Source organism: Onychomys torridus, chromosome X (genome assembly GCF_903995425.1).
Source record: "Onychomys torridus chromosome X, mOncTor1.1, whole genome shotgun sequence".
NCBI classification, from domain to species: domain Eukaryota; kingdom Metazoa; phylum Chordata; class Mammalia; order Rodentia; family Cricetidae; genus Onychomys; species Onychomys torridus.
The window spans coordinates 59,447,706-59,472,950 of NC_050466.1; the positions used below are offsets into that span (position 1 = coordinate 59,447,706).

General features: G+C 40.4%; 1 protein-coding gene across 2 annotated transcripts in view; it reads right to left on the reverse strand.

Annotated features, from left to right (window-relative positions):
* Vegfd (vascular endothelial growth factor D) overlaps positions 1–25,245 on the reverse strand; it is a 34,135-nt gene that overhangs the window by 5,285 nt on the left and 3,605 nt on the right. The window contains exons 2-5 of one of the 2 annotated variants that reach the window (XM_036175698.1): positions 12,154–12,364; positions 5,668–5,858; positions 2,876–3,024; positions 1,485–1,585 (exon numbers count right to left, since the gene is read on the reverse strand). In XM_036175698.1, coding sequence (XP_036031591.1) covers positions 1,485–1,585; positions 2,876–3,024; positions 5,668–5,858; positions 12,154–12,364 — 652 coding nt within the window. Of the gene's footprint in view, positions 1–1,484; positions 1,586–2,875; positions 3,025–5,667; positions 5,859–12,153; positions 12,380–25,245 lie in introns of both variants that reach the window. The other variant, XM_036175697.1, reaches the window with a different exon arrangement.

Consider the following 25,245-nt stretch of genomic DNA (forward strand, 5'->3'; position numbering starts at 1 on the left):
CCCTCCCATAATCTATAAGACCCAACCTGCTTATTTGAGATGCCCCCCCCCCACCAGGGGCCTCCTTGGCTCTGACTCCAGGTAGGACTGACTGATGACTTTTGAGTAACTGCATTGTGGTATGCTGCCTTGATTGTCACCATTTGATATATTGTGTCTGAGTTCAATCTATATGTGTGAGCTTTTTTTTTTTTTGTGGAGCTGAGGATTGAACCCAGGGCCTTGCACTTGCTAGGCAAGCACTCTACCACTGAGCTAAATCCCCAACCCATGTGTGAGCCTTTTATTACATAACTTTAAAAATACATTACTTCACATCCTGGTTTGAGCTCTCACGAAACATTTAGAAAGCTGCTGAAAACCAGAAAAACAGGACAACTACAAATAACAGCTTGCTATTTAGTTTCTGTGACAGATACCATGGGGCCAAATCCTTGATATTCTTGCTAGATCACAGTTTAAAATAAGCAAGTTTCACTTTGCATGATCCCCTGTGATAGTTTTCAGTGGAACCATGTCACATGTTTTGGGGAACAAATTAAAAATTCATGCATATTCAACCATATATTCATCCCAGGACTCATAGCTTTACAGATTGGGAAACAGAGTGACAGGCTAGCAATTCCCAGTGTGGCTTAGACCAATACCATGGTTTGCTCCAACTCTAGAAAAATGTTTCTCCATGTTCTTCTTCCATCCTTTATTTGTTTCCAGATTATTGGCTTGATTTCAAATGGTACAGTTGGAAGAAACAAATCCCCAAAAGACCTTGTGTGTTTCACCCTGAAGTAGTTTTAAAGTTTAATGTTTGCTTTTGAAAGCATGCTTTGGGCATTCTGTACTTTTCTTTGAGAATGAACAGTAGAGTGATTCATCAGTGGATATGGTCACAACAGAGAAGGCTATAGAATCCAAATGCTTCTGCCACTGTTATCTATGTGATGGTGAGGAAATTACTGGATATCTTGGGGTGGACACTGTGTGCTTATGAAAAGGGGCAATCATAGGGTTGTTGTGAAGATTCCAACATTGTCTGATGGTATAGCTTGAATGAGAAATGGGCCCCATTGGCACAAGTATTTAAACACTTGATCCTCAGTTGGTTTTGTTCCGGGAAGTTATGTAACTCTTAGGAGGTGGGACCTTTCTGAAGGAAGTACATCACTAGAGGCAGGCTTTGGTGGTTTATAGCCTCACCCCACTTCCTGTTCTCTTTTTGCTTCCTGTGTATAGATGAAATGTGATTAGCCAGATTCCTGCTGTGGATGCCAGGCCTGCCTGCTCGCTCTACCATGATGGATTCTATTACTCTTGAACCATAGGTCAAAATACATTCTTTCTTGCTGAGGTTGCTTTTGGTCATGCTATTTTATCACAGCAACAAAAACGTGACTAAACAAACCTGGTCATACTAAGTACAATAATGTTGACTGCTTATGTTCTTTTTATCATTGTGGTTATTACTTCACTATCACCATCATTACCTTCTGTTCCAGGGAGTGGATTCTCATCTTGGAAAACACATTCACATTTGGTGTTATCCCACAGCATGTCAATAGGACAGAGTTTCTTGGAATGAGAACATCTAGGAAAAGAAAATAATGAGCCATATTTTAAATATTTTCAAGGTAATTCTACTTTGGATTCTTAATATTTAATATCTAATCATCAAAATGTTCTGTGTGAAGCATGTTAGTGCTTTCAAATTTTGTTCTAAGAGTGATACAGGAGAACAAATGTTTGAGAGCACTGTGTCACACGGCATGGTGACTGCTAGGAAAAGACAACTGTGTAAGAACAATTACAACTGTGGGGGCTAGAGAGAGGGCTCGGGAGTTTAGAGTGAGTACTGTTCTTCCATGGGACCTGAGGTCAGTTCCCAACACCCTTGTGGGTTGGCTCACAACACTTGTAACTCCAGCTCCAAGTGATCCAGCATCTTCTTCTGGACTTCAATAGCACATGCATACATGTGCACAAACCCACAAACAGGCATACGGACAGAAACATAAACAACATAAAACATAGAGCTTAATTTATATTTATGAATGGCATCTTATTAGATAGTAATTATATAGTTGTAAATATTCTTTTTAGGAAAACTTTAGAAAGTAAACTGGAATTTAGGAGAGTCATTGCTTGCTCTGGAGGGAGGGAGGACATGGCAGCTTTGAGGCTGACACCACTCATGTTAAGAATAAAAATTTTGGGCCAATGTGGCAATACATCTTTAATCCCAGCACTCAAGAGGCAGAGGGAAGCAGAACTCTGAGGGTTGAGGCAGCCTAGTCCATATGGTAAGTTTCAGGCCAGCCAGAGATACAAAGTGTGACCTTGTCATAGAAAAGCAAAAGCAAAATAAACCAAAAACTATACACAAAAAAAAAAATCCTCAAAAGTGTCTGCAAGTAAACATACTGAGTTTATAACCATCATCAAGGTGATATGTTTGTCAAATACTATGCATAGATCTGGTTTTGAAGCCAAACAATGAAGAATTTTAATGAAGAGATGGTAATTTTATAATTTTGATTGTATTTTTGCTATTTGTTTCTTCAATGTTTTTAGTAATCTATATCATAAAAAATAATGGTTTTGACCATGCCCTATTCAAGCATACCTAAAATTTACTTTCTTTAGCTTTACTTGTACTTTTACCATCTCCCTTCTTCCCCCTCCTCTTCATCTGCTTTTTTCCCCCTAAAATTCCCCTTCCACTTTCATGATTTTTTTTTGTTGTTATGTTCCACAAGACAGAAAACATGCAACACATGTCTTTCTGGGGATGCCTCTATAATGAGTAAAGGAATAAAAGAATGTACACACAATTTTGTCAATACAAAAACAGACATTATCAAGTCCAGGAAATGCTTACTGATCTTCTTCTGGGATCTCAATGGATCTTCTGATAATTGAGTAGGGATGGCGGGGGGCCGTGGGCAAGCACTTACAGCCTGTATGGTTGGCAATTTTAACAGGCACTAACTCAGGCACTGATGTCAGAGGCACTGATATCTCAAAGAGCTATAGCAAAGAGAGAGAACCATGATGTAAATTTTATTATAGACTTTTTTCAGTTTCCACAGTCTGTATTTTTGCCATTGTCCTTTATGGTAATGACTTTAGCAAAGTTATTCCTGCAGAGTGGAGTTAGTCATTGTAAGAGGCTTGAAATACTGGGAGACAGGAAACCGGGGCTTCTCCAGCTTGGTAAAGTCTCTTAAGTGTTTTCCAAATCTGTTCTTTTTGCCATTGCTAGAGTTTTTGAAAATGGTACCAATGGTCCCTTCTCTTGTTTTAAATTTGAGTATAAGTTATAAGGATAAATAAAATTAAATCCTTGGAGGTTCTTTGAGATTTGAGTAGATTTGATTGTTATTTAAACTATTTATTCATCCCTTCCCAAACCATTACTCTTAATGACAGACAATTTCCTATGTTTTGACTTTGAGCTTGGCCATGACACTTGTTTTGGCCAATAAGATGTTAGCTGACATGACATACTACAATTTGGGACTGTGCATGCTTTGTGAGGTTTATTATTTCTTGATTATGGTATAGCCACGAGAAGAATATAACCTGGAAGCCATGCTGGTCCAAGGGATTGGGGACACAGGAAGCAGGACTGGACTCTCAGCACCTTGGAGTATTTCGTACCTCAGATACACAAAAAAGACTAATTTATCATTGTTGGAAGACCCTGAGTTTTAGGTCATTTGCTATAAAAGCATTGTGCAGCTAAGTTAAAATCATACCCACACAGATAATTATATCTAGTGTGTCTATTTCTATGTCTCTATATACCTGGTCTATTGTAAACACTTTATTATTAATTTATTTATCACCTGTAAAAACATTATATTTGAAGGAGCTGGAGAGATGGCTCGTTAATTAAGAGCACTTGCTGCACCTGCAGAGGACCTAAGTTCAATTCCCAGCACCCACATCAAGTGGCTTAGACAGGTAACTTCAGCTCCAGGGGAATCTGGTGCCCTCTTCTGGCCTTCACAGGCACACACACACAGACTGATATAAATAAAAATTTAAAAAATAAATTAAAGTTTTTAATGGTATTTACATGACAGATTGAGAAAAAGATGCCTAAAGTGTGTACAGAAGTTTCTAGAGTGGTTCCATGAAGTGTAGATGAATTTAAATTTGATTTTAAGGCATTTCCACTCAATCACCATTCCATGAAGTTCTATTTACTTTGTTTCTAAGAAGTAGTTCATCACATAGTCTGTACCTTTAAGGTAGGAACTGCCAAACTGCACACGTATGCCTATTTGGAAAGAAAAACTTCTGTGCACTTACACTTGAATAAATTCCTTCATATGAATCATTTGTTGAGTGCAGCATTCAAAACAAAGCCATCAACTATCTACTAAGTGGAAACAATTCATTAAGGTTGTGTTTATTCAGCCCTTTCAACATATCTTGGAACTTCCCTGAGAACAAGCAAGGGCGTTTTTCTGTATAAGCTTCCTGTTCTTGCACAATTCTCCAGCTATGCTCCACAGAATGACATGATCAGACACTGAACTCTTGTATATTATGCAAGCTTTGTTTTACTAACCGTTTACCGTATCCATTTTTATGTCATTGTTTCTAATTATCAAATAGTAGGGTCGGATATCTTGAGTTCCAAAATTCTCCAAAAAGGTTCTGACACAAAATTTCTATGGTTTCAAGGACAGTTTAGATGGGGGGGGGCAAAATTAAGAAAACTTTAACCTATTAACAAAACAAATGGACGTTTAGAACTTTCCTTGGCATGGATTGTATTCAGCATCTATGTAATTGTCTTTTACTGCACGATCATGAGGAGACAAGCAAATGTGATAAATGAGTTGTAGTGACATGTGAGGAATTCGCAACAGAGGACCCAAATGAATGTGGCTTGGTTTCCAGCATTTTAATAATGCTTTCCTAACTTCAGGTCCCACATGCAGCATCTACGTTTACAAGCAGATGGTAGCCAGAGACACTTAGCTACAGGGCAAAGGTCACTTGATTCCTTTATTTTCTTTCCTTCATAGACACTGTGGGATTCTTTCAAAAGTCTCTTGTGCTGTGCATTCTCCCTTTGTTCCCCACTCTATCCGAGAGATCTGTCTTCTCTCATCCTTTCCCTGTCAGGCTCTACACCGGCTGTCACTGCCTCTGTAACTGGTGGCTTTGACTCTCCCAGCACCTGCTTGCATTCTCTGCCATGGTAGGCAGTTGCCAAGTGAGATGTCCTCTCCCATTTTCCCTCTGTTTCTCTGCCTTCTTCTTCCTTCGGCCTCTTCAGTTTGGGGGTGAGACCACCTCCCCCCTCTTAGCTGGTTCCTGTTGCATTCTTCCTTCTCTCTTCCTCCAACCCCTTCCACACTCTCAATCAACTCTTCTCAGTTATCCCAGTTAAACTCCTCCCACCCAAACAGCTGCATAAGACAGCATGGCTTCCTCCATTCCTTTTAACAACCCATTCTGGTAATGTCAGAATGTACCGATTCTTGATACTACAGCAGTAGGTAGATGTTAAGTGAATGAGGCTGTGTTGTGTTGGACATTACGTCTTTCTCTGAAAAGGAGGTCAAGATATCCTCTGAGTTTGGGGAATTAAATGAGTTTAACTCAGTGCTTGGTAACAAGGTCAGCATCAATGTCTTCATTTCCTCGTACCTGTTTGGAGACGTAGGAGGTGCTTATGTTCATACACATCACACTCTCTTCATTGCAGCAGCCTCCACACCGGAACACGTTCACACAGGGGGGCTTGAAGAACGTGTTGGTTGTCTTTCCCAGCTCACTGGCGACTTCTACGCATGTCTCTCTAGGGCTGCACTGGGTTCTCTGCCACTCCTCATCTATAACTGCAGTAATAAAGTTCATTGAGGCCAACAGACAAAAATGGTCCTGATACACAACATGGGTGTCCTCATGCCCTCCCCCACACCTTTTTGTACTTGTTTGTTTCACTAGGTGGGTACTTAAACATTTCTTTCAGAAATGTATTTATTTTATTTTGTGTATATGGATGCTTTGCCTACATGTATGTATGTGCACCACATGGGAGGCTGGTGCCTTTGGAGGTTAGAAGAGGGCATTGGATCCCCTGCAACAGGAGTTACAGATAGTTGTGAAACACTGTGTGGGAACTGAACCCAGGTCCCATGCAAGGGCAACAAGTGGTCTTAACCACTGAGCCATCTTTCAACCCCAAAGTGGATATTTTTGTCCTCCCTTTAGCCAAAGATCTGCCTGCAAAAAAAAAAATGTTTTTAACTGAAATCTCTATATTTTCCCATTGATACAATCACTTCATAAAATATTTTATTTCCCCTTGTGGGGAGCACTGTGTCCTGAAAATAGCCACTCTGGAGCCATATACAAAGGCTTGATAATAAGGAAGTCAGTGGACTAATGTGAAGACGTAACAGGTGAGTGTCTTTTATCAATCAACATACAGGGTACAACTGGATAGCATTTCTTCTACCTGAAACCAGGTACGAATAGTTTTTTAAATCATAGATTTAAATTTCTGTTGTTTGATTATATAAGTGCACTGAGATTTAAATCTGGCAAACATATAAGTAGACATTTCAATGGAATTGATTTTCCCTCAAATAAGACTCTCTACATTTGGAACCATCCACTGGTTTACAGAAGAAGATGAGATAAGCTCCCTGGCCATAGCTAATGTGAGGGAAACCAGAAAAAGAGAAATACATCTCTGGCAATAAAAAGGGAAATACAGGGTGTTGTAGAACAATCTTTTTGTACACTGTGAAGATGTGTCTTGGCCAAGGCACCTTCTGGTTGGTTTAATAAAGAGTTGAATGGCCAATAGCTAGGCAGGAAGAGGTTAGGCAGGTTGTCTTGGCAAAGAGAAAGGAAGAGGAGATGAATTGAGGTGTGAGAGAGATACCAAAGGACACAGAGAGAGAACAGAAGGCACAAGATCCAAGAGAGGGCAAAAGCTATGAGGCAAAACATAGCTTAATATAAATAGGTTAATTTAAATTTTAAGAGCTAGTGGGGCAAGCCTAAGCTATAGGCCAAGCTTTAACAATTAATAAGAAGTCTCTGTGTCATCATTTGGGGCTGGCAGCAGAAAAGAAAGTCCATCTACAACAGGATTTGGGAGATGGCTCAGTGGGGGGAAAGTGCTGGCTGCACAAGTGCAAGGATCTTAGTTCAGATCCCCAGAACCCATATATAAGCTGGGCACACTGATTACTGTGGTGATATTATGTTCCCCCAAAATATTGTGCACGCTAATAAACTTATCTGGGGTCAGAGAACAGAACAGCCACAATGCTAAACATAGAGGATAGGCAGTGGTAGTACACGCCTTTAATCCTTGCATTCCAGAGGAAGAGATCTACCTGGATCTCTGTGTGTTCAAGGATACTGCCAAGCATGGTGACTCACGCCTTTAATCCCAGGGAGTGAGCCTTTCATCCCAGAAAGTGAGGGCAGAAAGCAGAAAGATATATAAGGCATGAAAACCAGAAACTAGAAGCATTTGGTGGTTAAGCTTTTAGGCTTTGAGCAGCAGTTCAGCTGAGATCCATTTGGATGAGGACTCAGAGGCTTCAAGTCTGAGGAAACAGGATCAGCTGAGGAACTGGCAAGGTGAGGAAGCTGTGGCTTGTTCTGCTTCTCTGATCTTCCAGCGTTCACCCCAATACCTGGCTCCAGGTTTGTTTATTAATAAGAACTTTTAAGATTCCTGCTACAGATTACTCCTGTAATCCTAGTGCTGGGAAGGCAGAGATTGGTGGATCTTTGGGGCTTGCTGGCCAGCCGTGATGTCCAAATCAGTGAACTTCATTTCCAAAGAGAGACCCTATTTCAAAAACTAAGTGGGAGAGTGGATGAAGAAGATGCTTAACATTGACCTCTAGCCTCTACATGCATGAACAGACATGGACACATCTACCTGTGTGCACATACATGCACCACACACATGCTTGAAAAGAAATTACATGTTTTTCTTGAATAGCTGTTTCATTTTTCTCTCACCATTTTTAAAATTTTTGACACATGGCCTCACTCTGTAGTCCTGGTTGGCCTAGAAATTGTCATGTAGGCCAGGTGGTGGCCTCAAACTCGAGAGATACGCCTGCCTCTACCTCCTAGGTGTTGGAATTAAATGTGTGCACCACCATACCTGGCTTTCACCATTTTAAAAAAGTTATTAAAGTGTGTGTGTGTGTGTGTGTGTGTGTGTGTGTGTGAGAGAGAGAGAGAGAGAGAGAGAGAGAGAGAGAGAGAGGAGAGAGAGAGAAGATGCCTGCAGATACCAGAGTCATTAGATTCCCTAGAGCTGGAGTTAAGAGCAGTTGTGAGCTGCCTGATGTGCGTGCTGAGAACCCAATTCAAGTCTTGTACAAGAGCAGTACCTGCTCTTAATTGGTGAGCTCTTTCCAGCCACACTTTCATCATTTTTTAAGTTAGATGGTGACACTTAATGCTGTGAGCAGCCCCTCTTCAGTTTTTTTTGGGGGGGGGGCGGAGCTTGCTCTCAGCTTGTCATAGAACTGCAGACTATGTTATACTGGGGACATATTGGAAACCCTTTTGTAGTAGGAAACCTTAAAATTGACCCCTAGTGATCCCTAGTTCCTGGAGGCCATGCCCTATGCAATCTCCCCTCTTTTTGTGTGTCAGTGAAACTGAGTAATTGGATTTTTGTGAAGAGGGTACAGCAAAACAGGATGCCACTTAGGTGCTTAGGTTGAAAAAATTCTCTGACTCTGCTTCTCTCCCCTCTCCACCTCTCTTTGTTTGTTTGTTTGTTTGTTTATTTTGTGTGTGGAGCTGAGGATCGAACCTAGGACCTTGCTGCCACTGAGCTAAATCCCCAACCCCACCCTCCACCTCTCTTTACCCCCTCTCCCAACCCCCTTTCTTTCTCACCAAGGACCACTTTTTAAAAAGATTTTCTTATTTTAAATTATGTGTGTGGAGGGTGATGTGCATGTATGTGGGGGTGGGGTATACATGAGTGCCCCAAGACACCAGAAGAGGGAGGCAAATGCCCCCTGGAGCTGGAGTTTCATGGACAGTTGTGACCTCACCCTACATGGGTGGCAGGAAACAAACGTGGGTCCTCTGCAAGAGCAGTATGTACTCTTAACCTCCAAGCCACTTGTCCAGCCTGAAAGTCAGTTTTGAAGCTACTTCCAACTGAGGGCAGGCTCTGGCTAACAGCCAGTGAGGAAAGGGGCCCTTCACAAAATCCTAGGCTGTCCTAGGCCTCCACAATGACATGCACCCATACACACATGATCTGCACATGTACACACAGTCTGTTTGAGACAGCCAAAATTTGGGGTAATATAAAGTAACAGGCAAATGTTTCTATACACTATCTTCAAAAATATGTATTGATGGGTGTGGTGGTTTGAAAAAAAAAATAGCCCCTAAGGGAGTGGCACTATTAGAAGATGTGGCCTTGTAGGAGTAGGTGTGGTCTTTTTAGAGGAAGTGTGTCACCATGAAGGCAGGTATTGAGGTCTCATATATGCTCAAGCCAGGCCCAGTGAGATAGATCACTTCCTGTTGCCTCTGAATCAAGATGTAAGAACTCTCAGCTCCTCCTCTAGCACTGTCTGCCTGCATGCTGCCTTGCTTCCTGCCATGAAGATAATCGACTAAACCTCTGAATTATAAGTGGAACAACACAATTAAATGTTTTCCTTTATAAGAGTTGCTGTGGTCATGATGTCTTTTCACAGCAATAGGAACCCTAACTAAGACAATGGTCCTGGAGAGACGATTTAGAAAAGGACCCATATTCAGTTCCCAGCATCCATATGGAACTATACTCTAGTTCCAGTAGATCTGATGCCTTCTTCTGACCTCCACAGGTACTGCACACATATGGTGCACAGACATATATGCTGGCAAAACACCCATGCATACACAGAATACAAAATTAATATTTTAAAATTTCTGTTGATAAAAATTCATATAGAGTATCCTCAGATTGAATGCATGAGACATGAACTATTTAAGCATTACTGGGGGTGCTATTTAAATTGGTAGTATTAGTCATAAATTTTTAAAGGGGAGAGTAATTGACTTATGAAAATATCCTTTGTTTAAAATGTTATTTAGTGTTACTTTCTACTTGCTTTATCTCTTTAAAATTCTAACTTTTAAAAGTTGGACCAGATTATAATCAAAATCTCATGCAGTTATGACCAATGCCTCTGATTAAGGTCTCATAAGGCCAGCGTTCTTTACTACTGCCCAGGGAATTACCCTGAAATCCGTAAGAGAGAGTAGATAACAAAACATAATTGGTGTGACACATTTACTTGATAATCTACTGCTTCTAACTTAGTGAATAACTTCAGCTAATCCTCCATATAATTAGGAGGGAAAACGTGGAGGCTAAAAATTCTCTAATTTTTTTTATGGTTTCCTCCTTAGAAAATGTCAAGCTGGCTGACTTTTAAAAATCACTGACTTGTGGTTTTATGGTAAAATTGTCTTCACAGGTCATCTGTACATTCCCTTCAGGTCTTTGGCGAGGTAATCTGGTCAAAGCCTATGGTCTCCAGATGTGCTTGTTTTTGTAAAGTCCATGTGAAATTACAACAGGAATAAACAACTAGAATTTCACTTAGACACACAGTACCATGCATGAGCACAAAGAACCTTCTTCACACTTATACTGCAGTGGGATTTGCCTCACCTACACAGAGATTTCCCCATAGCTGAATCCTGTGCAATCCATTTTTTAACAAATGGGAAAAAAGACAACTCTAGATAGAAAGAAAAGAATAATTTTTGCTTAAGAATCAACTGAAATTAAGCAGTGGATATATATATTCATGTGCTATGTGATCATGTTTGTATCTACAAGGCTAAATCTAACAATGGCACTGGTTTTTTTCTTTTAGTTGTTTTGATATTTCATCAGAGAGCTAAAGGTCTAATCAAGGCCATACAACTTTATTTAAAAACATTTCATTCATTGTGGCACAGAATGTATAAACAATAGTCTTGCAAAGAGTCTATATCTCAATGTGGATATCATTAAAGTGGCAGAAGTAGACACCACATATCTATTTCCACTCCTGCCCCAGTAATCAACTTGGAAATATGATGGTCCCTTGATATCTGTGGAGGATTGGTCCCAGGAATCCTTACAGATACCCAAATCCTTGGGTTACCAAGTTCCTTATATAATTAGGCTAGAATTTGTAAATAACCCACCTATATCTTCCAGTACACTTGAAATAATGTCTAGATAATTTCTGGTATATAAATAGTGGTTACAGTATACTGTATGTCAAGAAAAGATCTGCCTATGCTCAGTACACATGCATTTCTCCAAGTATTTGACCAGTGTGATTGGCTGAACCCATGGGGGTGGGGGAGACCTGAGGATACAGAAGTCTGATTGCATGCTATTTTTCTAGTCTTAAGCATTGATTATTTTATGTCAAGAAATTTCTTTGTTATTTTCTGAGTAACCAGTACCCATTATTATGCTTCACCTTGCAATTCATGCTTCTCATTTTTACATAAAAACCATAGAATTTTGAAGAAAAAAAGCTATAGCAAAATTCTTGCTTTTTCTCTATGTGCATAGTAATTGAAAACTCCCTGTTGATGAATACTGAGTTGTTTTGTCTTTTAGTAAACCTAGTTTTTTCTCCCTAGAAGCAGTCTTTCAGTATTGATTTGTACTCAAATTCCTGAGTTAAACATATTTTGACAATTTGCAATGTTCTTGTGTTAGATATAGATATCAAAATCATATTGAATATTCTTCTTTGTGGAGTAGACATTTAAAAATCAGAATTCTTAAGCTGACAAGTTGGTTCAATAGGTAAAGGTGCTTGCTGCCAAGCCTGAAGACCTGTGTTTGATTCCTGAGCCCCACAAGGGGGAAAGAGAGAACTGACTTCTGTAAGTACCGATTTGTTTAAACTTTTTATTATATCTATTTATTTAAGGAGGGGCATATGTGTGGCTATCTGAGAACCATTCCCAACTTTATCCAGTGAACCATCTTGCCATAAGGTCAGACTCCCTTTCGTTCCCCCTCTGATATATAACCACTTGTTCAAACTTTTGGAAGGAATTGGTACCTGTGTCACTACCTGATAAGGAAATAATCTGCCATTTCACTCACAAACCCACCTTTTAGCGTTTCAGTATCATAGAAAGTTGCCGCAAATCTGGTGGAGCGATGGGATGTCGAGCGCGAGTCCATACTGGCCAGACTTTTGAGCTTCAGCCGGCATCTCCACAGCTTCCAGTCTTCAGAGTGTGCGATCTGTAGCAGCTCCTCCAAACTAGAAGCAGCTCTAATCTGTTGTTCAGATCGTTCTAACATTGACCGGGATGATCGCTCGAAAGACAAATCCTGGTTTATGAGTGAGTTACAAAGGTACCTTGATAACTGTGGTTGCTAGCAGTTTAAACTATAGACCATCTGAAAAGAATCTAGACAATATTTGAATGTGCACCTGTGCCTAGGCAAAACAGTGTCTAATGGTGGACTTCAAAAGGATGGGTCTACTTTTTTACTGCCAGAGCCTGTGCATATATAATGGAGGATAAGGCCTTGAGGTATTAGTCACTTGAACCCAAAGTACAAGGACCAAGGTCCCTACAAGCCAGGAGAAGACACAGACACAGTCAGGCCATTTGAAGATGAAGGTGGAAATGACATGATGAGTTCACAACTCAGAGATTGCCTCGAGGCACCCAAAGCAGAAGAGGCAATGTTTCATGCCAAGAGAGTCTGACACCTTGAACTTTGGGATTTTGTTGTTCTGAGACACCAGATTTATGGTACTTTGCTACTGCAGTCACAGAAAAGAGTAGAGATTCTTTTATTAACCTATTTCTGTGACAGCAACCTACTGTTTCCTAGTTTAAACTGAAGGCTTGTGTTTTTCTACAGTTGCATCTGAATTGTGTTGGCCAATACAGTGCAACTGGACTATATGGGTATATTCGTGGGTTTGGGGAGCCCAAGAAAAGATTTTCAATCTGTAACTGCTTGTGCAAAAGTACGGGCTTAGTTCTATGAAATAATGATACATACATCCATATACTATGCAACCATCAAAACCAATGGAGCCCATTTCCTACTAGAGTTTTCCCCCCAGCACGGGGATTAGTCTGTGGGCCTTAAACATGCTAGATAGGTATTTTGCCAACTGAGCTGTCTCCCCAGTTCTAGAGCTGAGGTCTTGATTCTCTCTCTCTCTCTCTCTCTCTCTCTCTCTCTCTCTCTCTCTCTCTCTCTCTCAGACTCACATCTATCAGTCCTGTGGCTTCAACTTTATGGTTTCATAGTTAATCTGCATTTAGCATTTATATTGTTTTACATGTTTGTTTACTATTGTTTTATTAACCATGTATAGTCTAGGAACTAAAAAAAGTCAAAATATGTATCTTCAAGGTCATGTCTTTTGTGATGTTAATGTTGTTTTGAGGCAAATTTTCATTATGTAGCTAAGGTTGGCCTGGAAATTGTGATCCTCCTGCCTCAGCTTCCAGAGTCCTGATGTCTCAGGCTTGTGTGATCATACCTGGCTAAATTTACCTTAGCCATTTTACCTAGAAGTTCAGATGTTAGTATACACATATGCACATTTTTGCCTGAGTTAGGAGAGTATTAGCTATGTTTATAAGCTAGGGGAAAGAGCCAACAGAGAAGAAACTGAAAGTATATATGCAGGGGAGATAAAGCAGAGCCTGCAAGGCTTGATATACAGCCTGAGTGTTAGTTGGTCAATATAAAGTGCTAAGAAGACCACCTTTTGAAACAGGTGAGCCACAGGGAGCCCAGTGGGTCTGTAGAGAGCAAGGCTGCCTCAGAAGCTCAGTGAGATTACATTTTGGTGTTTTCTCGTATATCTATGAAGTTTGAACAAAGACATTTTTGGCAAGGGAGGGAAGGAAGCTTAAAGAGCACAGATAGGGTTTGTGAATTTGATGCTGAACTTGTGTGGCATGCCACAGCTTCTGTAGCTGAGAACCCTAGAGACAAAGCTGGTTCATTGCTCATTTCCCTGACAACTCTTAAATGTGATGGTCCTACATTAAGGCTAATTTGCTAATGGCTGCTCTTTGCCTGACCATTCATCTCCTCTTTCTAGTTCTATGGCAACACTACCTCATATCCCATTCAATCTTCAAGATAAAATATTTTGACAACACTGCTTCAATAAGCTAATGAGGAAGCCTAACAAATACTTTTAAAAAGATTATTAAATTGGGCTTAGTAGGCTGTGTGTGTGTGGGGGGGTGTGCATGCTTGTGTGTATAACAATAATTATAGAAGAAGAGGTTGTGAATTTGAGGAGTCGGAAAAAGACACAGGAGGAATTGGACAGGGAAAGGAAGGAGTGGAAATAAGTTCAAGTACTTGTGCATGAACCCCTCTAAAATTTTAGATGAAAAAGTATTAAATTGTACATTGTTGCAAAAATATTTGTGGAGGTTAAATTTCATTCAATACTATCCCTAAGTAAGGCTGATGTATGGCTTCACATGTCTTACAAGTCTCAATTCAATTTTGGCTTCTTTAAAAAAAAATCCTATGATAAAAAACCCAGGATAAAATATTAATCCTGCAGCCTGAGTTAAAATGATTGAACGTTGTTAAGACTAAAGAGTTCCTATGACTGGTGTCTTTGTAGAACCACAACATCTACTTACATACTCAAAACTATTTCAGCTTACTTTGCTAAATGAAAACCTAGTTTGAAATAACTGAGAAATTTGCAAAAGTCATTTTGATAATTCTAAATGGAAATACCAACTGATCAACAACAATAAGTAATTCATCCGGGCACACATTTGGGAAGGGTTGAAAATGGATCCCTTTCCAATCGGCATTCTACACTCCTTGATTTTTGTGTAATCAACTTTATGTTACCTGCACGGGCAGGACAAAACTGAACGTCAAAAAGTGTGTCTATTGTCCAAAATGCGTACTTAAACCCTTGATCTCAATAGTTTTCACTGCCAAACCATTGCCATATGAGCTGCTCTTTATTTCTTCCAATTTTCTGAGGCAAGTGCTAGTAAAATCTAAAATAGTTAGAATGCGATTCCGCAAAGTGCGAGGATGAGAAAGGCCTTCCTGGGCTCTGCTTATTAGAGTGGCAGCCTTGGTTCTGTCATTAATTCTAGACTGTTAGCAATTCCCCTCCTAAATAACAAGTCATTCTCTGATGATTTTTAGCTACCAACAATCAGTTTTTAAAGCATGGGGCTGAAGGTCTCTGCAACACTACTTTGTCATCATATATATAAATGTTACTCTACACATAGACTAACTTCTTCCCACCTGCGGTTACATTCCTAACAGGCCACCAAGCAATGGCCACACTGTTGGCTGGCTTAATCCCTTTTGAGAAGGATTTGGAGCAGCAGAGGTTCCCAGACTTGCCTTCACCTTGAATGCATGTGAGGAAAAGTTAAAAAAAAAAAACACTAATGATTGGATCTTATCATCAGAGTCCCATTTTACAGGTTTGGACTACTACTTCAAAAGAAAAAAAAAAAAAAAAAAAAAACAGTCCCATGTCTGCTTCAGTAGCAGCTAAGTGAAGGGCTTGCAGCAACTTTCTGTGTGTCTTTGCAACTTTTCCTTAGAATTTTTCTTAGAATAACTTCAAAATAAAAAGTATTCTGAAAAACTCTTTAGGAAGGGCTGGTGATATAGCTCCATTGGTAGTATGCTTGCCTGAATTCACAGAGCTGCACAAACCTGATGCGGTGGTACACATCAGTAACCAACCTTGAAGGTAGAAGCAACTGTATTAGAAGTTCAAGGTCATTCTCCAGTATGTCCTGAGCGAGTCTGGGATACATGAGACTTTGTCTCAAAAAATAAATAAATAAATAAATAAATAAATAGACCAACAACAACAATAAAAACCTTCCCAAGTGATTTTAAGAGAGCCAGTAATTTGGAGCCTGGCAATACTGATTTAAGTTCAAAGACCTGGGTTAATATCCGAGCTCTGCACAAGAACTCTGTTTAGCACTGTTTTGATAAATGGCTGATACATGTTGAAAAATTGTCCTAGTCTTTGCATTCCTTTGTGTTATATCTTAAGGTCAGAATATGTGCATGCATATCTGGCTGAATTGGAGTTTGAAAGCCGGCCCTATACTCACGTACCCTGTCTGTTTGTTGAATGTATGAAATGTATTGCCTCCACAACTCAACTTAAAGCCTGTGGGCATTCCATACATGCACATTCGATGCTTTTTATCCATTTCTCAACTTGTATGGCTTTTAAAAGACTGAATAACAGTGATATTTCCTCACTTAAAAAGTGTGATGAAGTTAACTGTCATCCTAAATGATAGACCAAATTCCTCCAAATTCCTAACAGTCCATTTCTCAAGATAAATAAAGAAAAAGCATTGCCTGAACCCACTAGAATTCAAGAAAAAGCTATACATTCTCTCAAAAGGCAGTCCTGTGAAATATCTCAAGGAAAATATAAATGTCAAGTGGAAGAATCTTGACATAGGGGTATGTAGCTGGGCCCCTATTCCAGCTCTGCTATCTATAAAGAATTGGTCCATAAGCATCCTGGCTGCTTTCCTTAAAGAGCTGCAGAGTGCTTTTCCTGCACCATGGTGCTCCTGACTCTTAAGACCCTCATGTTACAGATATGGAAACAGAGAGCAGCTGTGCTGAGTTCCTCATAGGACCTCTTGAGAGACATGAGGATTAGATTATGAGTGCAGAATTGCACTGTCTTCAGGAAGTTGGGTGGTAACGTCTGTAGGCTGAAATCGGGTTTGTGAAAGTGGAATGTCCCGGCGCTCTGGGCTATGTTATAGAGGAAACACATTCCACATAGCTTTCCCTAGATTTGCTGAAGGAATCCGAAGTGTTACCTGAGGGCACAGTTCTCTCATAACCCATCTCTGCATTTCAGGAAAACACCACAATCACCCATTTGCCTTGGCAGTGGGTTTGGGGCAATAAATTCCAAACAGTTCTAGCTTCCTTCCACCTCTTTGGTTTCACTCAAGAAACACTTGTACTTAATCTTTACCTTCATGGTTAAGGATTGGCCTAAACCACTACACTTTTCCTGGCTTGATAAGCAAATAACATTGTGACGCTCCACCCCTGGTTTCTCTCCCCAAGGTCCTCCTTCCTCTGTCTACCAAGAAATCTGCTTAGGCCACACCAGACTCATGAGTCTAAGTGAGTATCTGAGATGTCCCCATGCCCTTGCTTTTAAGTGGAAATTATATTGCCCTAAAAGAAGTTTTGACTACTATCTTAAATTATACTGCTGACTACTCAAGTGGCTTGTTTTAGAGGCAAGAGCTCAGATCCTAATTGCTCAAAACTAGCTTTGAGTGGTATGACACTCTGGAAGTTTCTTATGAACATGTGCCCATCATATGGCTAAGTAACCTTTCTCCAGGGAATTTGTCACTTGATAAGTGAAGTCTACACTGTACATGAAAGTTTGTAGTAACTTTTTTTATCATAGTCAAAACAGTTGGAAAAAACACATGTGTAATTCAATGAGTCAGTGGTTAAGCCATTCATGGCATACTACTCATTAATAAAAAGAACTATTGGTAAATAGGTTAAAGGTTAAAGAAGCCATTCTCAACATGTTAGACTGCATTATTTTACTTATTTATTTGTTTGTTTGTTTGAGACAGGGTTTCTCTGTGTAGCTTTGCGCCTTTCCTGGAACTCACTTGGTAGCCCAGGCTGGCCTCGAACTCACAAAGATCTGCCTGCCTCTGCCTCCCTAGTGCTGGGACTAAAGGCGTGCACCACCACTGCACGGCTTATTTTATTTATATGTGTTTTTCTTTTTTTATTAAGAAAATTTCTATTAATTTATATACCAACCACAGATCTCCTTCTCCCTCCTTCTGCCACCCAGCCTTTTCCCCCAAACCCCCTCCCCATTCCCACCTCCTTCAAAGCAAGGCCTCCCACGTGGAGTCAGCAGAGCCTGGTACCTTCAGTTGAGGCAGGTCCAAGCCTCCCACAAAACACACCATACAAAGGCCTTGTAAGGTGTCCCACCATAGGCGCTGAGCTCCAAAAAGCCTACATGTGTACCAAGGATGGATCCTGATCCCACTGCCAGTGGGTCCCTTGAGCAGGTCAAGCTACACAACTGTCTGGCTTATACAGAGGACCTAGTCCAGTCCCATGGAGGCTCCATAGCTATTGGTCCACAGTTCATGAGTTCCCACTAGCCTTGGTTTAGTTGTCTCTGTATGTTTCCCCATCATGATCTTGACCCCCCTTGCTCATAGAATCCCTCTTCTCTCTCTTCAACTGGACTCCTAGAACTCAGTCTGGTGCTTGGCTGTGGGTCTCTGCATCTGCTTCCATCATTTGCTGAATGAAGGCTCTATGATGACAGTTAGGGTATTCACCAATATGATTATTACCAAACCAGGAATGACTAAGGACAAAATGCTACTTGCTGGAAGTTGGAAAGATGGTCTCACTTTGACAGTTACATAGTGTATGGATATGGAACAGCTTGTATCCAGGCTATGGTTGTGGTTACACAAATTTGTATGTGTGCTAGAATTTACAGAACTGTACCTACAAAAAAGGAAATTACAATCACAGTATAATTAGGAAATAAAGTAAGCTGGCTTTTAACCAAGGCACAACTCCTTTTTGACTGAGTGTGGGTTAACTTCCTTCAGATTTGGCTTCCCCATTGATGTTAATAATAGGTACTTTGCAGGCCGGGTGGTGGCGGCACACGCCTTTACTCCCAGCACTCAGGAAGCAGAGGCAGGCGGATCTCTGTGAGTTGAAACTAGTCTGGTCTACAGACTGAATTCTATGATAGCCGAGGCTACATTGAGAAACCCTGTCTTGAAAAACAAACAAAACAAAGCAAAACAAAAAAACCTAAAAGCAAAAAGCACACACACAAATCCTACCCCCAGCTCTCCCCCCTAAAAGAAACAGCCTAAATAGAAAGCTATCGAACTCTTAAAAATTGTAATAAGGATGCTGAAGTGTAGCTCTGCACAGCTGATGGCTTCTGGTGGCAGTGCAAATGGGGAAGAACTTAGTTTTCTTTAAGACACTGGCCACTGGGAGTTTGACCATGCTCCAGTGAGTATATGGGCAACAAACATTGGACTTGTTCCTTTTATTCTTCTATTTGGATGGGGGGGTAGCTCACAAGGCAGACCTAGGAGGACTGGGAAGTGAGTGTGACAGGGTAAGTTCCAAAACAGTCAATAAAAATACTATGTTGAAAAAAAAAGTTACTTCTCAGAGCTCAGTGGAGAAGCTGGGAGTTCAACAATGGGGAAAGGGATAGAGTGCAGGAATGCAGTGACTGGGCTTCTTTGTTTCTTTCTCATCGGTGTGTCATCTGGACCTACAAGTTGGGGTACAGGTTTATGCTTTATGGTCCTTGATAGTTCTTAGTCACCATAGAGATGGGATTTAAAATAGCGAGACTTGGCAACTCTAATCCTTGTAAATACAATGAAACACAGCAAATATGAACAACTTTTCCAAGGTAAACTGTGAGCTATCTTTTTCAAATGAGAAAAGCATTCTTTGAGTTATCTGTAAATTAAAGCAAATTTCCAAGTATCTTCTCAGGGCTTAGGTCTGTCTCTACAGATTCACGTAGAAAAAAAAAGAAAACATCTTAACCTTTTGTGATTTGCTTTTGGGGTCCAGCATTTGGGGACTATATCAACTGAGGGAAGGGAGGAGACTGCCCACTTGTGATTGCTGAGGCTGTGGTTATGCAGGTAGAAACTAACATGGCTCCGGTACCACATCTCTGAAATCCAGAAACCTGGCCATCTGGGAATAGAATTTGGGGGGCCTAATGGTACTGGGGGCTCTTTTGCTGCTATGCTTCTATGTTTAAATGCGTGAGTCAGAAATCCTGAGAGCTGACTGAAAGAAGGAGGGAGCTACAGATGTATGGAAACTATGTATGTGCGTGCAGACAAGAATACGTGTGCAGGACTGCCTGAAGAGTTTAAGGCAGTGGAAAGGGGTTTGTTTGGATGCTCAGAACTGCCACATCTTCCAATTTGATGAGAATTGTTGGTGATTTTCTCTCTAGCCAAGCCACCTAGCATTTGGGGAGATGTCTGTGTCCCCCTTCACATATGTTAAATCTGTGTTCTACTCAAAGGCTTCTGCTCCTACTTGCCACAGAAATGAGAAGAAAGATGGATGTGGGGTGGGCTTGAGTGGCCAGATAGTCTCCGACCTTCTGAAACTATGCTCTGAGCAAGCCTTAGGGTGGTGATTGCTGAGTTGTCTCACATTCTCTGTGTCATTGATCTCAAAGATCAAGGAGCCAATGCCCAAGAAACAACTCAAAAGCTTTACTGTGATGAAGTAGAAGTGCAAACAACTCCATTCTGCCTCTCCACAGCTGGTGTTGGATCATGTGACCTACTTTGACATGTTGCAAGCACAAGCTTGACAATGAATTCTGACTCATTGCACTGAGCTTCTACATGTCTCCTACCTCTGCAAGCACATGCTCCTGCCAGTCCACTCATCAGTGGGAGGGTAGACATGTGGAGCAGGCATGTATTCAGCCTGAGGTTTGAGCCTTGATCCAAACTCTCAGCTGACGCACAGAGATATATGTGAGAATAAACTACTGATGTGTTAAGCCACTAAAATTTGTATGGGTTTGTAACAGCATGGTTGTCAATAACTAGCTGCTATGACTCTTATCTCAGCCAAAATACAGCATAATCAACTTCATGGGAAGACCTTTGTGCAAAACATTATGGTCTCCTATAAGGTAGTCCTGCTTGCCACTGGCAGCCAGCCTAACATACCAGCCTTTAAAAATATTTATTTTTAACCATCCAGTGGTCCTACATCAGCATTTACCCATCACCTTCTCTTCCCCAGAAACATCCATAACACTGTGCCCAGTGATCCCTAGCCTTCCTATAGCAATGTAGTTATGAATTAAGAATGCAATTGCAAAGACTGCTTTCATGTTTCATGTTTTTTATTCTGCTTTGTGTGTGTGTGTATGTGTGTGTGTGTGTGTGTGTGTGTGTGTGTGTGTGTATGTGTGTGTGTTTTCTTGATTTTAAAATACCCATTAAATCACTTCCTTTGGCTCTTACAGTCTCTCTACCCCCTCCTATAAAATTATCCTTGCTTGGGAGGAGGGGGTGCAGGATAGATGTTCCACATGTACATAAATATACAGTCAATACAAATTTAAAGACTCTGATGAGTTAAAAAAATGAAGACACAAAATTGGGTGGGTAAGAAAGGGAGATAGATCTGGGAGGAATTCAGGGAAGGGTGAATATGGTTATAACTCAGTGCATGAAATTCTCAAAGGACTAATAAAATGAAATAAAAGGTTATTCATTCAATCAAAACTATACTCTTCCTAAAGAGTTCCACTCACAACAGAACAGCAAAATATTTGTCATGCTATTTTTCTCTCTGCTGTGATAATTTTTATTTAAATGTTGATTTTTCAAAAAGCAGTACTCAGCTTCACCATGTCAGTGCTAAGGTTATTTAATAAGATCCAGTCAATGGTGAAATAAGCCCTGTTGAAATTATAGTATTACTTACAGTTCCGGGCATTAAAATTATCTTTCCTACAAGCCAAAGTGAACTCCCTGGTTGGTAAGACATGAAAATGACTAAGACATCTTTATTTTATAAGAAGTGTCATTTCCACTCATGTGCTTGGCACATGGAAGACATTCCACAAATGTTTACTGAACAGAATGTACAGCTTTCCTTCTCCAGGGAGGACGGGTTTCCTGAACTGAGATAAGCTGTCTCTCTTCTATATACCTCACCCTCGACACCAACTATGGAGTTCCCAATCTCCTATGGAGAATTTCCATGTGAAATATACATTATTTCACACATTAAAAGAGGAATAATGGAATCCAGTGACAATGTATTCTCCAGCACTGCTCTAAGACAAGGAAATATTAAACATAGCAAAAGTTGTGTGTGATAGTTATTAATAGTGTTCATGACATATTTCCAGCATCCGACCTTCAGAGGCCAAGGTAAGAATGCACCTCCTGGCTCTTTGCATCTAAATGGGACAGTGGATCCATGATGTGTGCCACTCACTTCAAGGTCAGAGTATGCAATGGTCACAGTGATCTAGAACATTCTAGATGTGGGTGCTCAGCTCGCTTCATACTGATAGTGAGTTGACTGTGGATGAGCCAAGATGGTTATGTAGTACAAGCAGCAAATAAATTTGTACTGATAACAAACCACTAAGATTTTGAGGGTGGTTGTGATTACAGTATACTCTCACCTTACCTCACTAAGTATCTGACCAGAGTATTTTTGTCATAATTTGCCACCCCTTCACAAATCACCCAAGATAAAAACATAGGTAGGCATCTGAAGGCTTTCAGAGATAAAGACAGGAAGGTGTCTAAGTTGTGCACAGAGACACTGTGTGGCTAGATGCTGCTTTATGTAACTTTCTTGTGACCGTCAGGGTGAAATAATGGGCTAAAGTAACTCCACTCTAACTTTGGGTTCCCTATTGGACCTAAAAGGATATTTCAGGATTCTTGGACATATTCACCTAAATCTTACCCAATGTCCACAGTAAAATATCACAGGGTAAATACACTACCTCAAAAAATGCTTTTGGATTTTATAAAAATCATGAAATTAGGCAAGCCATGGTGACGATAGATGCCAGAGACCGTTGAGTGTTGTCCTTCACCTGGCTGTCTCAGGATCCTCCAAGGATAGTCTATCAACTGGCCAACAAACACTGCTCTCAGCATCTACTGTGTGACAGGCTTTGCAAGGTGGTGGCTGAGACAATGCCATAAACAAGACAACGAAACACTCCTACTGGTGAGAGTGTAATAAACCAGGAAAAACACACCACAAAATGTCAGGTACAGGTGTATGCCGTCAATAAAATAAAAGTAGTGACCCAGGAGCCACATCCAGTGTGCAGCCTGTTTTTGAACAGTCTGTGACCCAAGCACATGCTTTTGCATTTTAAATGGTTGACATGATGAAAACAAGGTTTCCTGGTGCATAAAATTAAAATTGTTGTGTCTCTAAAGTTCTATTGGAGCTCACCCCCACCATGATCTCTGGCTACTTTTCCAACCCTGACCACTGCACTTCTGATCTCAGTTTACCTTCTACCAGTCACGCTAGTTCTCTGGCTCACCCTCAAAATATCCAAGCTATTCCCTCTTCAGTCCCTACCTTGAGAATGACCTCTGCCTCCGTCACTTCTTTCAGTACTGTGCACAAATATAACTGAATTGGAAGACTCTCCCCTTTATCTCATTCTGTGTACCCTCCATCATTTGAGTGCTTTGCATTATTACTGTCCCTGACATGTTACAGATTTGCATATTGTCCACTTCTACCAAGCACAATCAAAACATGCATTCCAAGAGAGCCGAAATATTTATTTCTCACTGCATTCTCAGATCCTAGACATAGTAGATACTCAATAAATACCTGCTGAAAAAAATTAATGAGTTATCAAGTATTGGAAAGTTGTAATGAGAGTTACAGGACAGAGTTTATGGGTTAGGACATCTCAGCCAGTCAAGGCTTTCATGATGCTGAAGATGCCCCAGGATGCCTTTGATTTATAATGCTCTAGTATCTTAGACTGTAAGAACAAGAAGCAAGAGAGAGAAAAAGTGGATTTGCCACCATAAAAAACAAACCTAAGCAAAAATGCTCATTTTATTGTCTCCTTTCATCCCAGTTCATTCCCAATTATGCTAAACTCCCACTCTTTGATCATATCATATGATAAAAATGAGTTATACGGGATGGAGAGATGGCTCAGTAGTTAAGAGTATTTGCTGACGTTGCAAAGAACAGTTTGGTTCCCATTAGCCAAGTTAGGTGGTTAACAACTACTGGTGACTCCAAATCTAGGGGATATAGCACCCTCTCCTGGCCTCTGCAGGTACCCACACTCATGTGCACACTACACACTCAAAAAAGCTTAAAATGAAATAAATCTCTTTTTAAAAAAAAGAGAGCTGACCCCTAGATATTGCTCAGGAACAATTTTATTTCTCTACTGCCTTTGTCCAACTGTGGAAATATTTGTATCTGAGAGATCCAGGTCTTTCTACCAAGGGTTCTTTTTACGGGACCATTTGTATATACAAATACCTTGTTTTTATTTCACAAATTATCTTTGTGATGTTTTTAGCAACATTTTATTCACAGGTGTTAAGTCACAAGGAAGTATTATACAAAGGATGTAAGGTTCTATTGTATCTTGGGTACTACAATATCTTAGGGTGATATAAAAACTGTAACTGAATTCACGGCAAGACAGAAAAATCAGACAAGGCTTGCCTGACTAACAACAGAGCCAGGAAACTCCTGTATATGACTTTGTGAGTAAGAACAGGGTGGGTAGGAGGAATTGGTTTGCTTTCTGCAAGTAAAGGTGGAAGATGCCTATCAGCCTTTTCCATGCAAGTTACTTCCTAGACGATTTCAAGAGAAGGCAAATGGCATGAAGGTGAAGAAGTCTTGTGAGCCATGTGGATTTGTGACATTCCAATCTTATGTAGCACTGAATGACTCCATCATCTAACAATACCCTTCTATTGACATTAAAAGCTCGATGCCTAAAAAGATAACATAGAGTAAAGCTGAAGAAGAAAGAAACTCTTTCAAAAGAGTTCTGAAAACTATCATGACCTAGAATTGATCCTCTATTACCATACTGACAGGTCTTCATAGCACCGTGGGAAAGATGTACAGAAGCTAACTTCATCAGTATCTTATAATGACTTCCAATATACCTGGTGACAACAATTATTTATTAGATCAGCCAGAAATCATGCTGGCTAGAAGGACATGTTGAATGGCAAGAGCATAAGGCTGTTGGTAAATATTTACTACATGCCTAGAGGGTACAATATTGTGATTAGATGTATAACATAAACTGTTGAAAAGTGCATACCTTGGGAAAGTATCTCTGTTAATCTCAAGTGTATAAAGAGCTTGAGAGAACAGAACTTGAGATAAACCCCACACCTAGTCAGCAATCTGATTTTATTAATGAGTCAATCAGGAGTTTTTAAACTAAATTTTTTTGAAGATTTAGTTATGTGTCTGGATATTTTTTTCTGAATGTATGTTCACCACATGTGCGCCTGGTGTCTGTGAGGTCAGAAGGCATTGGACCCCCTGGAACTGGTGCTAGGGATGGTTGTGAGCCATAGGGA